This window comes from Phalacrocorax carbo, chromosome 1 (assembly GCF_963921805.1).
Source record: "Phalacrocorax carbo chromosome 1, bPhaCar2.1, whole genome shotgun sequence".
Taxonomy (NCBI): domain Eukaryota; kingdom Metazoa; phylum Chordata; class Aves; order Suliformes; family Phalacrocoracidae; genus Phalacrocorax; species Phalacrocorax carbo.
Genome location: NC_087513.1, coordinates 74,203,005 through 74,217,417, shown reverse-complemented (window position 1 = coordinate 74,217,417; position 14,413 = coordinate 74,203,005). Strand labels below are relative to the sequence as shown.

General features: G+C 41.2%; 1 protein-coding gene across 15 annotated transcripts in view; it reads right to left on the bottom strand.

Moving 5' to 3' along the window:
• The window catches only part of C2CD5 (C2 calcium dependent domain containing 5), a 70,233-nt gene extending 64,892 nt beyond the window's left edge, over positions 1-5,341 (bottom strand). For 3 of the 15 annotated variants that reach the window (XM_064459938.1, XM_064459952.1, XM_064459985.1), the window contains exons 1-2: positions 4,775-5,082; positions 742-828 (exon numbers count right to left, since the gene is read on the bottom strand). In XM_064459938.1, the coding sequence (XP_064316008.1) occupies positions 742-828; positions 4,775-4,987 (300 nt within the window). In that variant the 5' untranslated portion in view covers positions 4,988-5,082. Of the gene's footprint in view, positions 1-741; positions 829-2,871; positions 2,879-4,774; positions 5,084-5,133 lie in introns of those variants that run through there. The other 12 variants (XM_064459936.1, XM_064459937.1, XM_064459932.1 and 9 more) reach the window with 7 other exon arrangements.
• Positions 5,342-14,413: the final 9,072 nt, after the last annotated feature.

Below are 14,413 nucleotides of genomic sequence, written 5' to 3'. Positions count from 1 at the left end.
TGAGATCCTGGAACCAGAGTTCCACAAGATCCATGAACCAGCACTATATATCGAAATATTTTAACAACTAATTTATTCTAAATACCACTACTTTTTTTTTTTATTTATTTAAAAAATGCAGTAATAACAACAGAAAAAAGGAATATGTAAACACTTGTTCAGAGCATAATGTCAAAGGACATCAACAAATCAGATCCTGGAAAGCAACCAGCAATTACAGGAATATGCTGAGCACCCTCATTATTACATAAGGAAATGGGAAAAGAAAGTGTTCAATAATTGTTGTCCAAGCCCTTTATGTTGTATTTTTCTCGCAGGAATTCTCCATTTTCTTCTTTGTTAAGTGCAACCTGAAGTAACATTCAAATCGCAATTAACTTTCCTTACTCAAAATTACCCCTTAAATAAAAATACAAGTGTAACTGTGCTGATATCTGAAAGCCTAATCCATAGTGCTATTCTCCCCCCACTTTTACCTCTGTCTTGTCTTTTTTATTACACCCAGGGTAACATTGGATCCAACCTGACAAGCTTTTATCTTTACAAACAGTCCTAAAAAGCCAATGAGACACCTTTAGCGAACAAGGTCCAACTGTAGATAGGTTTGCTTAAAAGGCTTCATGTGTATTTAAATAGAAATATACTTCATTCCTCAAAACTCATTTTCTGTCTGAAATGTAATTATTTCATTAAGGGCAGAATGTCTACATAGATACAGGCAAACTCTTACAAAATACTTACTTCGAATTTGAACCACTCAGAATTCCACTGAGGATTAAGTGATTTGGGATACACATCTGTCTTAAACGTCGTATTTCCAAATTTTACCTAAAAATTCAAGCATTTTGTTATGAATAAAAAATATTAATAAATTTATAAACTCACATCTATACATGCAAATAGTTTCAAATACATATTTCAACAATATGAAGACTTTTTTTTCAGTGAGGGTAGCTTTTTTAATCAATTCACATGTATCAGTAATTAACTTTCCACATAACAACAAGAATTCCGATAAATATCTCTCTCCCACTATTAGAATAATTTCTTTTTCTCCTCAATCACTTGAGAGGTAAAATATTGCTTATATTGGCTATTCTAAGTCATTTGGTACACTGTCTTTTGCCTTCTGTTTAGAAATACTGTACGAAAAAGCATTCTATCTAAGTATCGATAGTTTATGTCCTACTATTGCTCTCTCTCTAAATCACCTTTATTGACAACCGAGAAAAGAAATATAGAAATAAAACTGTAACATTGGTAAATTTAATTCTTAAATTTAAGAAATCTCCCCAGATACACACCAGACAACAACTGAAACCATCTCCATTAGCTGCAGTCTTGATATGCTGGACACATATCAGTAAACTCAGAGCAGCAAGGGGGAAACACCTTATCAGTTTCTATTCCTTTCTTAAAATACAGAAAATTCCAGAAAGCATATAGTCAAAAAGGTTAGAGGGACTACATATCTATACACATACCTCTCTCTCTATATACATATATATATGTGTGTGTGTGTGTGTGTATATATATATATATATATCTCCCTGTAACCTCCAGTTACTGAAAATTAAATATTCTCCATACTTCTGTTGATTAATGCATCTTCAACCACATAGTAGCCTATTTCAGGAATCTCCATTTGGTCTCCACAGGAGTCTATTTCAGGATTAGCCCGTTTGTTTATTTGTTTTTTAAAAAAGTGAAACTGGATTTCTGTGACGCTGCATACATCAAGAAACCATACTGCACAATGCAAAAGCCTTTATTTCACAGCAGGTTTCATTCCAAACCATTTACAAACTTCTTGTTCTCTGAATGCTGCCCCTCAAAATGAGTACTTCAACTCATACCAACTATCTGATGTTACTTACAAACACCCAAAATAATGTTTTTTAATTCATTCAAGATTCTTAAGGAAACAATGAGTGTGCTGATATAAAATAAATGCTGCAGTCACAGACAGTTGTGGATTTTGAATGCTGTTTTCTTTTTAAAACTCTAAATGGATTTTGGAGACTAAATTTAGGCTGACTTAGCTTTTGAAAACCGTATAGCAATTTTTTAAACACTTTTGCACAAGAGGTATTAAATAAACACTTCGTACGTTTCAGTAATATGGTGATTATTTTGCATAAGTGCATACCCCAACTCTAAAGAGATTCTGCACTTGCTTAAGTACACCCAGTTAGTTTAAAAAGCCCAAAGCACTGCAGAACTGGACTATGAGTTCACACTGAGCTCTGTACATATTGCCATACATACATCAGTCGACAGAGCTCTATACAGCATTCATGACCAAATAAAAAAATAAAAAAAATGGCAGGGCCCCATATTTGATTCAACAAACAGTACAGCTTTTCAAAAAGAAGTTACTTCAAAGCAAGCATTAAAGTTAAAAGCCAGAGTGGTATAAAAACACAGGAATAAGCAAGCTTAGTGTAAAAAATCATCTAGCTATCAAAAGGTGGATGCAGCCAGTTTCAACGGAGCTACCGTATATACCAGAAGCTGCCAAGATGCAAGCGCCTAGAGCTCCACCCAACCTATTTTTACATGTTGTCTAGGGAATAAATTCGTTCCCTTGGAGCCCCAGGCAGCTGTAACTGAACTTCTCAGGTAGTCAAGCTAGTTCATTAAAGCTAGTAGAGATAATCAAGCACTATGCTGCTGTCCCGCTGTACGAATTTAGAAGCACAATTACAGAAGAAATTGTCCTAATTTGCTCCAGATCTCACATGCTGGCAAAGTCCAAGGTATGCAACCCTGAGCCAAGAGCTCTAAAGCCTCTACTCATTTTCTTTTCCAATTCAAGATTTATATTAGAAAATTTAACAAAGAAATTAAAGGCTACTTATCAATTAGTACCTTAACATTACTTCAGCTTCTCATTTTTATTTAAGGGAAAATGTTTTGCAAAGGTGTTCAGCAACCTTACACTGAAAAATAAAACAAAAGCTTCAAGCTCAATTTATTTTGACGTAAATCTCACCTTCTGCCTTGCCCACTCCATACGTGGAAAGGGTAGTTCCCACAGTCTTTCCAAGTAAGTCCTAAAAGCAAGGCCCCACCTACTCATCTCTTTAGTCTTACTTGTACCAAGGCATTCATGAAACTGCATATTAACCCATCTAAGCAAACTGATCTTTCTGAAAAATTTTGTTTTCCTTTTTTGCTAAGCTAGCCTTCAACCAGATGTATTTCGAAATCTATTTTGCTACACAGCTACTCGACAGAGGGACTGGCACAGATGGAGTTGGGTTGGAAACAAGTGACCAACAGGAGAAGAGAGCTGTTTCTCCACAAGGAAGCATAAAAAGGGGCCAAATGAAACTCAGAGAACTGTATTTCCTGTTTGTCCCTGTTCCCTAGCAGCATGCATCAAGCTGTTGCAGGCTGCCTATTAATCAAATTTAAAATTACAAGAGAAATGTTTATAAATTAAAAACTGACTGATGAAACATCTCAGGCCAAACACTGAGATAATAAACGATTGCCATTAAATGTAATAAAATAGAACTGCATACAATTTCAGCTCCATTGAAAAGCGCAAGTAGTACATTTTCACTTTATTATCAATTTACTGTCCCACAAAGCAATGTGCTTAGCGTCTAATGTCAATCAAATTTTTAAGCACCAAACCAAACGTGGACTTGTACACCAGAATCTATTTTGATATAATTATCATCAGACTTTTCAATTTATACAGTTCTAGAATGACATTCTGTCTTCCTACCTTAATTGCAGTGTTGTGACAACCTCAATTACTATTTGTGGTACAAGCATGAACTTACATAGCATTTCATCTTTAAACACCTCTTTGCTTTTTCTGAGAGTGTGATTTCGGAATCTAAGGAATATGTCTGAAATATTCTATGTTATTCATACTGGAAATAATGAATCATCAAACAGAAGGGTCACATCAACTTATTTTGTAATCCCTTCCTGAGAAATGCCTCATACATTGCCTGTTACCTAGATGGTTGTAAAGAAGGTTGAGGTTAGATAGTTTTGGTGCAATAAAATGATCTAAACATGCAAGCAATATTAAACATCTGTCCAATAAAAATTCCCTTCGAAAGTATTTTAGTATTTCAAACACTTTAAATAGAAATGTGGATATTGGCCTTAAAAGTAAAGCCTGTACAACCACTCTGCACTTCATATATGCAGAGATACAAATTACTTAAACATGCTTTTACTACTTCTCTGTCCTGCTTACGGCGCATCTATCGAATCCTGAAATGGATTCCATTTGGCTGCGATACTGACAAGAGCCATTCATTAACAACCTTCAGCCAAGAGAAGCTGAAAAGGAGCAGGGTAATTCTAAAATGTCATTCAAATTCTACGTGGCTACCGGCTAGAAATCACTCCCACGGGTAAATCAGAAACTGCTTTTAAATCACCCCCGCGGCCCTGGGCTCAGGGCGCCCCTTGCCATGCCAGCAGCCCCCCCGCGGGGTACGCCGGCCCACCGGGCCCGGCTCTGCCCGGGGCTGGCCCGCTCTCCCCGCCCCGGCGGCTGCAGCCGGCAGCGCAGCTCTGCAGCCGAGCCCTGAGGCACCGAGCGCGCCCCGGGCCGCGACCGGCAGCATCCCCTACGTAACGACGGCAGCACCTGCCACCGCCCCGGGGGGCCACAGTAGCTGCTGCTGCCGCGCCCCCGACCCGAGGGGGCGCCGCGGCGGAGGCGCCCTCCTCTTCTTCTTCCTCTTCCTTCTCCACACACACGCCCTCCGGGGCTCAGCACCCCTCCCGTCCCGCAAACCTCCACAAAGGCGTCGGTCAAGTCGCTGGCGCGGTCCATCACCGGCAAATGGCGCCCTGCCACGATTTTGACCTTCAGCTTCCCCGGCATCTTCCTCCTCGTCCCGACGGCTGCAGGGGAAAAACAAGGGCGCGTGTCCCATCGAGCGGCGGGGCGCGGGAAGGGGGGGAGCGGGGGGGGCAGCCGGCGGTGGGGGGGGCAGCGGGCGCGCATGCGCCGCGGCGAGCAGCGGTCTGCGGCTGCCCGCCCATTGCCGCCGCCGCTGCCCGGGCCCGGCGCCGCAACGGCCGCGGGGCGCGCGCCCCCTGACGCAACCCGGGGCGGGGGAGGAACGGCAGTTGGGCGCATGCGCTGCTTACCGGGTCACCACCGCTCTGCGGCCGGCAGAGCGGGCGTAGGAACCCAGGATGGGTCGGGACAGGACGTTGTTCACTCCCCTCCCGCCGGGGGTTGGGGGGGTGGGGGCGGCGGCGGCGAGGCCGCGGGGCGCCCCGCCCTACGCCGCCGCGCAGATCGTTCCTGCCGGTATCGCTCCGTCCACACGCAAAGATGGCGCCGCCGGTCACGGAGACCCTGCTAGAAGTCGAACGCCGATTCCTCGATGGGTTCTGCACTAGCGAGGCGGCGGTCCTTCCAAGGGAAGTCAGGGTGTTTGAGTGCCGAGTCATCGATGCCGGGGGCGGCCTGGGACACCGGCGGGATGGGACTGGGGCCACTCGGCGCTCAGCCCCTTCGCAGCCCGGCCGGACCTGCGCCGCTTCTCTTCCCCCATCCAGCCTCGCCTCCGCGGGGCCCGATGCCGGGTCCGCGCTGGGGCCGGGCCGCTTGGCGTCCCGGCGGAGGCCCCGTCCCGGCGGTGCCGGCTGGCGAGACCCGCTTGGGGGTCCCTGCCCGCGGCTTGGGCCTGCTCTGTCTCCGGCTTCCCCGAGGAGGGAGCCGGGCCAGCCTTGGGCTGGGGGGCGCGGTGGGATTGCCCTTTACAGGGCTTAAACCAAACCCTGTGGGTTTGGGTGTTTGGGTTTGGTGGGTTTTTTTTCCTTCTTAAATAGAAATATTTGGAGTATTTGAGGGATTATGAATAGATTAAATGGAATTTAGTTATCAGAAATAGGATTTGATATGGTTCTTGTAGGCAGGGTTTGACTTTTTGATGCCTGAAAAGCTCTTTGTTCAGGAAGCAGTGCTGTGGGAGCTCGGGGGAGACCAAAGGAGCCGGGCTGGCCGGGAGCGAGGTCGGGTGTGTGCCCACGGGCGGGAGCCTGGCAGCGTGGAACGGGGTTGGGTGGGAGCCCGTGGGTCGCGGGTTGACTGCTGGCGTGGCCGGGAGCGGGAATATAAAAGAACCCTTGTTTTTTGGTAAAACAGTCCCGAGATGTTGAGCCAAATAGTAGCTCTGGTTGGATTATTTTCCCTTCTTTCTAATCTTACAAAAAGACTAAATAATGTCATGGGCTGGAATGTGATACTGCAAACACAAACCGTATGCACAAAACACAGCAGCGTGTGGAGTAGCAAATTAATGTAGAGAAGATTATTTAGCTGTCTGTCCTCCAGCTAGCTGCGTTTAGTTTCATTAATAGCATTTCCTCTCTTTATCTTGTTTTAAAGTTATATATGGAACAGTTCATACTGTTGCTAGTGTTACTCATATACAAGTAAATTAAAAACAGGCTAGATGCATGTTTCTTGCTCACCCATCCTTGTTTGAGTGCGGTACTGGAACGAGACTGCTCCGAAGGCAGGATAGCGGTGTAAAATGTGTTCATCTGATTCGTGTCAATATGGAACTGTTTGTGCTTGTGTAACCGAGGGCCGTTCAATTGACTTGCTAACTGTGTTAATGGTTGGAATGTTGATTGGCGATTTGTTACTAACAGTGGAAACATCCTGCTACAAAGGAGAGTGCCAAGATAAGGGAAGGCCACAAATCAGCCAGTAGTGATTAACAGGGAACTTCTTGGCTCAGAAGGCGCTGAAGCATGGAAACTGGGGGAAAGGTAATTCCGGCAGGGGGAGATTGCGACCACCGACCCAATTCAGCACCAAAAAGACTTGCCCCCACACCCGTAAAGAGCATGTGGGCTAATCTACATGGCAAGCGTGGCTAATTTAACTACGGCTGACCAACGGCAAGTGGGATGCTTATCACTGACCAATGAGTGTAAACTTAGGCGTGTTTTTACTAATTGTTATTAATTAAGTAACTGAATATAAACCCCGTAGCATTGTATGACGGGATGCACTTTAGGCGGAAGGATCCCTCGTGCATCCAGCGCTGCTTGCTTGTCTCTATTCAATAAATTGTAAACTTTAATTGAAATTCCGTTTAAGGCTAAATTAATTATAACAGCGGTAAAGAGCAAAGACCCAAGAAGGAATCAAAACCAGAAAGCACGTTGCTAATGTTACAGTTTTAGCGTAGACTAGAAACGTGCTTTTTGAATGGAATCTCCAGATCTCACCTGCTTAAATGTTTTGGCTCATATAACTGCGCAGTTGCAGAGCATATGAACTGAATATTTCGTGTGGGTAAGACCGAACTGAAAAGCATAAGATAGCAAGACAGCAAATACATTCTAGCTCTTCAAGGGCATTCAGGCTGTGGCAGCAAATTAAAGCTAGTATGAAATTAAACCCCCCTAAATCGCATATGGTGTGAGTGCTAGGTCCTCACCACTGTTTCACCCTAAAGATGGGCCATTGATCCATTACATTACATGTTAATGTAGCCATTCCTGTGTCTTAACTTCCCTGTTAGTGCAGAAAACTGCCAGCAGAAGATGCGACTACAAAAAACCACTCTCTGTTGCCCTTGTTTGGCCTTTAATAATATTGGTGGTGTAGTGTTTTATAGCCCAACATTTAAGGAGTGTAAAATAAGTTATTGACTAAAACCAAGTAAAAAAAACAGAAAAGTACGCTTTGTCATACATTCTTTGTTTCTGGCAAAATGCCTATTTCTTTGCTGCTTTTGCTAGCTAAATGACAACGCAGCACTTCTTGGGAAACATCGCATGGTTACTGCGATTTTACAGCGTGTCTTGTGATATGTAGAAGATTTTTTCTCAGCTTATAAGGACATGTGTGAATCCTTGAAAAATAATTTAGAAGAGGAATTTCCAGCATATTGAACAAAAGATTGAAACCCTTTACCTTATAAGCAAAAGGACACAAATGTAACTTAGTTCTGTGTCTTTAGAGGTGGGTAGGTGCCTCTATCAAATGTGTTTGTAATGTCAGGTCCTTCCTAAACCTCTCTTTAGTCACTGAACACACCAGAGAACACTGGAGCTCTTTATTGTTCAGGGAAGATTGGACGATTTGCCAGACTAATGGCTAGTTTGTACAGTGAATACCTGGCTAAATGTACTGCCTTGTTAAATGAAATAGCTACAATTTGGGACAATCCTTAAACAATTCAAGCATTATTGTACCAGATGGTTGCTGAAAGGGAAACATTTAAGACAACATCTAACACAGTAAGCTCTTCCAGACAGGTTCTTGTAAACCTGCAGCACTCGTGACTCTTGAAGACCTCTGTAATCTTTCCAGACAATCCACCACCATGTTTCTTATTCTCAAACTTTAAAAAAATATTTTTCTACAGTTAAAACTGTGGGGTGGGGTTTTTTTGTGATGAAATACAAATCTGTTCTTGTCTTACCCACTGAACCTAGAGAACAGATTATCCCTTTAGAAATATTAGAAGACTCTTACTGGATTAGACTGGCAATAACTGGTGCATATTTTTTTAGGTAATCTTTTTTATTTAGTTTATAGCATCTGGGGCCAACAGGATCCACAGGTTAACTACCAGCTTTGGGAAAGTTCATCTCCTTTTTGTTTTGAACTTAAAAGCTGATTTCACTTGTGGACTCCTATCTTACATTATTAGACAATCTAACTTTTTTCTTTTAATTGACTTGTTGGAAATAAGTAATTTTTTTTTCCATTCTTTCTTCATAGGTCTTTTTTCATGCCTCTGAACATTCTGTTTGATTTCCCCTGAGCACACTGTAAACAGGCCTTGGTTTTTTTGTAAAGTGTAGTATCTCAAACAGGAAATAAAGTTCCAGGGAAGCTTGACCAGTATTGCCTAGTGAACATCTCCGTCTCTCTGGGATTATGAAGTAGAGGGGTTAATACAATGCATGTTTTGGGGGTTTTTTGGTTTTGGGGTTTTTTTCCAAAAAAATTTTAAGGATCGAGCTGTTCAGTGGAAGATTTTGGCATTCAAAAGACTGGAAACAAGAAAAGCACCTGTTTTGGAGAACCAGTTCAAATCTGTTTCTTAGATACTTGGAAGGATCAATTAGATATTATTTCATACACTAAGAAACCTGCTTGGTCTATTTTACCTGTGTTAGGGCCTAGGACTTTCTATGCTGGCAGAATGAGATGCATCTGTCCATAAATCAGCATGTTACTTAACATGTTTCATGCCAATAGTATTCCAGTTCTCTAGGGCCAGCAGGGACTTGGGGGAAGGGAGAGGTGGGAGGGACTCAGCTGAAAGTTTAGTCAAAGCTGTACAATATATAAACTATTTGAGGCATCTAATGTAGCATTAGATTTCCATCTGTTTAGGCAAGTGATGTTCAATATAATGGTGGATGTACTTGAAATTAAAGGTATCGTATATACTTTCTCAGTAATATGCATGCCAGAAGCCCATAGAAAATATCGAGGTATACTTTCATTATAAGTAGAAAAAGAGATGTGACATCTGACTCTGCGCTTCACTATCCACTTCCTTTCTTGGTGAGTTTTTTCCCTTTGCTTAAAAGTGATGTTTTAGCATGACAGGACAATTGATATCTTGCTGAAACACAACTTCTAGTGTGATGTGCCTAAAGAGCAGCATTATCTTATTTGAGCATGTATTGTCATGTATTAAATGGCATTGTAACCCAACTATACAAACCAAGAATATTGCTAATTACAATATTAAAGATATGTTTTGTGGAACAATGAGTGTCATAAAAGTAAAGTGTTGTGTGGGAAGCTGGGAGATTTTACCATCTCAATATAAAGTATCCTTCTCAAGTTATTGTAAGTATGATAGGATTTTGGGTTGTGTTTTGTTTTCTGCTTTACTGCTAGCTCAGTATATGCTTGGATTTCCAACAGAGATTTTCATTGTGGTAGACATGCGTGTTGAACCCTTAGTTTAGAAACTGATGCTCCAAAGAAAAGGTTTTCCCCGTAATCTCAATCTGCTGACCCATCACTTTAGGGTAGGTTTCTATTGTATTAGCTTGGTAGCCTTCTTCAAGATACAGCTTAGAAGGTGGTGGCATAGACTTTCTTCAGGTTACAGCATGACCAGAGGTCATCAAATAATGTGGTGGGCTGTCTTGACCATGGGGAAAAGTGGTTTTTGATTATATTGCATTGAGCTTATTTAAAAAATGAGTGAAACAGGTTTTTTGGTTTTCAGTTGATTGAAACACACCACAGAGACTTTACACTGCTTTTGCTTGTTAGCATTTACAGAATATACTGGCTACTTTTCTACTGCAGTTACTGTGGTAAGTAGTGTTTGAAAGGAGTCCTTGTCAACTGTTATCAACAAAGACGACTCTGCAGTGCCAGTTTTTGGTTTCTGGAAAAATCCTAGTATTTCTTTGTAAAACTACATGTTTCAAAGCAATCTGGCTGAAATCTACAGGACACCAAGCCAAAAATATTTTTAATAATGCTCAGAGAGGTCCTATATCCAGAGTGATACGTATGTCCTTAGTAAAGGACCCCTGCATCCCAGGGGAAAAACAGCCACACCAAAACAACAACAAAACCCACCATCTGCTCTGACTATGTGTGCTATACACTGTGCCCACCACAAGGATTTAAACGGGGCAAAATCCTGATCACTGCTATTTATTATTGCCAGTGTGTATTTGATGTGGCATTGTGACCCCTAATCCCTCTCATTAGATTAAAAGATAGGGGGTGAAATCCTGTCTCAATAAAATCAGTAAGGTGAAACTGTCACTGAAATGATGAGTTTTTTTCCTCCCAGGAGTTCATAATAAGGTTTTATTACTGAGGTTTCTGATTTACACTGGAGGAGCTCACTGTAGTTAGCCTGTTTAAGAACAATATTAATGTCTATTACTATCCAAGTGAACAAATTCCTGCTACCATAAGGGTCTTTAGTATAGCAGGTGTGATAATGAAAGGATGGGAGTCTGAACTGGACAAATTAAAACTGGAACTATGTAGACCTGAGTAACGGAAATGTGAGTTATTGAGCAAGTTATCAAAGCTAGGCATTTTTTAATTGCCTGTAATCATAAGTCATTGTGAGCACTTAGAATCTGTAGTTCCATCACCGAGCCTGCATTCTTTGCCAACCTGTGAGTAAGAACAAAAAAGAAAAGGCCCGTGGCCTTGCAAAGATGTGCACTGCATGTAGCAGGAAGGTGACTGCAGGCAGGCTCCAGTCTTCCGCTCCTGTCCCCTCTCTGCTAGGGCAGCTCCCTTCCTCCCTCCCTGTTCATGCACGCAGAACAGGTGGAGAGTGAGCCTGGAGACTGCTGCAGGAGGCGGCTGTGAAGGCAGTCAGTAAATGGTGGCTACCTAGTCCTTGAGACAAAAAGTTCACTTTGACTCTCATGTACTTGGGGAGGATCTTATGGCCTCAGTTTTGCTGACTTTATCCTACTTTGCCTAAAACTGCATCTCTAAATAATGCTTTTTAATCCTGATGATGGAACTACTGGGTAAAGAAATGATTGTGATTTCCCTGATGGAATTAAAGTACGTCATATGAGTAGTGGTACACATGGGTCACTTACAAGTTGAGCTGACAGTGGTGATAGGTGATAATATAGTCTATTCTTTTATATTATACAGGAACTGAATACAGAACTTATTTGGACTTCAAAAGGAGACAGTATCTTGGAATTAATTTTTGAAGTTAAACATTGTCAGGAAATTTAAATACTGTACTAGTGATACAACAGATAGTCATATCCAGATAAATGTGCTAATATCTTAGAATATGTATGAAAAAAAGCCTACCCAATGAAAAGTCTTTAATTCCAATTATATTCTGAAATATTATTCCCATGCAGATCTAGTGAATTGAATAAAACCCAGTTGTCCTTTGAGGAAAACCAGAAGCCAAGAATTATTCTCAAAGCTTACATTAAGAGGGTAAAAATAAGCCCCAATATGTTTTAGTTCTAAAATTATATTTCTGAACTGTTTATGTACGCTTGTTTCCTGGATATCAAACGAAAGTATTTCTTTTAGAAATGAGAGCTCGACACTTTCTATTCTTTCCAACAGTCTACTCAAGTCAATCTTCTGTTGACTTCAGCAGTTTGGGCTTTGCTCCGTATCAAACAGGTCGTAAGAACAGAGAGCCATCAGAATATTCCATTTCATGCTATTGCTGGATGAAGGTCTCAATTTCCATATAGATGTAAAAGAAATTGGATAAAATAAATATTCGCTAACACGGGAATATACACAGTTATCTACTGGGGGAATCAAACTGGGTCTGATGTCATGTTCTCAGCTAGTAATTGGATGTCATTTATCTTCCTTACAGTTCTGTGAGGGAAACAGCATTGCATATGAGCTTGTGCATTTTATGTGCAATGAGTGGCAATGGCATAATGGGGATATCGGTTCAGAGAGACTGTAGCAGCATCCTGCGTACGCATGCGCCAGCAAAGAGATTGTTACAAGTGGTGTGATAATAATAGCTATTCAGAGTGCTTCACACTTACAAAGCCCTAGTTAATTAGTCAACACCTAGTTAATAATTTAATTAAATGTTATTGTCAGCAGCAGGATTTATATCATTAGAAGATAATTAGTTCTTCAGTGACACTTTCAGCATTTCTGTTTTTCCTTTTAAGGGTTGAGACAAATGAAATATTTAACTGTGATTGTAATATGTATGACTTAGCTATTAAAACAGTTATCTTTGCTGGTTTTTTTTATTCCGCTTAACATTGTTGGTAGTTTCTATTTCTTTTTCCTGTATGAGTGTAATAAGTAGATCGTTTATTCAGGTCCCATCCCAAAACATGGAAATATTAATGAATGTGTATATTTATATGCTGAAATTGCTGTCAGGATCAAAGATGATGATCCTGAAATTTTGAAGTAGGTTAATGCTTATTAAAGCTAGGGTCTTTGTAGTTTGTCTCATCAACAGCTGTGGCACAGTTAGCAGAAGTACAAACATACTGCTCAACAAGTCACTGTCTCAGAGGAGATTATTTTAGGTATAGTAACTCTGCATAAACTATAGAGTAGTCTTCAACATCCTTCACAAGAAATGCAAGTTATTTGCTGGTGCATTAAAAGAGATTAAATTGGATTACAATCAAAACAATAAATCTTTGTATTCTAAAACATGGTGTGAGTGCAGTTCTTAACCATGTGATGCTTTTGCTTCATGTGCTCCATTTGTAATAGACATGATGATATGAGTTATTGAAGTTTTTCATGTGTAAACAATAAAAACACATTAATGAAGCAGACTCAGTGAGTTTTGTTTTCAGCAACATGTAACACCTTACTTTCAGCTTCTTAGAAAAGTGCCTACACTGTGATACTCATTTGCTGTCAAAACATCTGATGTGGAGGGGTTCACGTTGTTTAAGAGTTTAACTCTCATGCCAAGCCAGAGGAGACAGAGAGGGTCTTGATCTGAATTCTATCTCCTCCTTTAGTATGTGCTAAGCAGAAAAACTAGGCTCCCAACTCAGGCTGGTGAGGTTAGAAGCTTAAGCTATAAACCAAAATTAATATCCTTATAATTCACTTTCCATCTACTGCTGCAAAAAAAAGTCAGTCAAGCTCAGCTTAGCAAGTGGCCATGACGCATCATGTGAATAAAGCATGGGGAGCGGTGATTGCTATGAGAGGAAGCACTTCAGAAGCAAGATAGAAAAACTCCAGTCACACAGTGATGGGGGGAAAACAGGTAAACTAATAGAAGAAGCTGTCCCTTCTCCTCCAGAGCTCTTGGGGAAAGGGGGTGGGCAGGAAGCCCCAACCAGAAGTCACTATAAGAATTAAGTTTTTTACTGAGATTATGCATTGTGCCTTTCATTGGTGTGGTATGGCAAGAGAAGGGTGCAGCAGTTGTGGGATTTGGGGCTTAGCACCAGTTGTAGTGATGGAATCTCAGGCTGTTTATGAAGGGACACAGAAGTCCAAAGTAGAACAAAGTTGTCTTATCTGTGGCTGCTGAGTTATTGGAGCAATCAAAGTAACTACTAACAAAGCAATTCTTTTTTTGTTTGTAACAAACTGTCCTATCATGGTTCCTATGTGCATTCCTAAGTCCCCCCAGGGTCAGGAGGCAGTCTATTCACAAAGCATAAAATTCAAGGCTTGCAGATTTATATGTAGCCCTGGATGCATAGAACTGTATTATGTATAGTAGAAAGGAGAAAAGATAGATGGTCTCAGTACTGACACATTCTTTATTATTGTGAATTAATCCAGTTCACTCTTGATCACTAGCCATTGGGCAAAGGCTTTACCACCTTACTTCTTAAGTAAAAACCTCTTGCGGAGTTAAAACCTGGCTAACTGAAGTAGGATCCTGTTATCTGTGCTTGTTCTCCGAGCACTATCTTAATTCATTCCTGACAGAGTTGTGTTCAG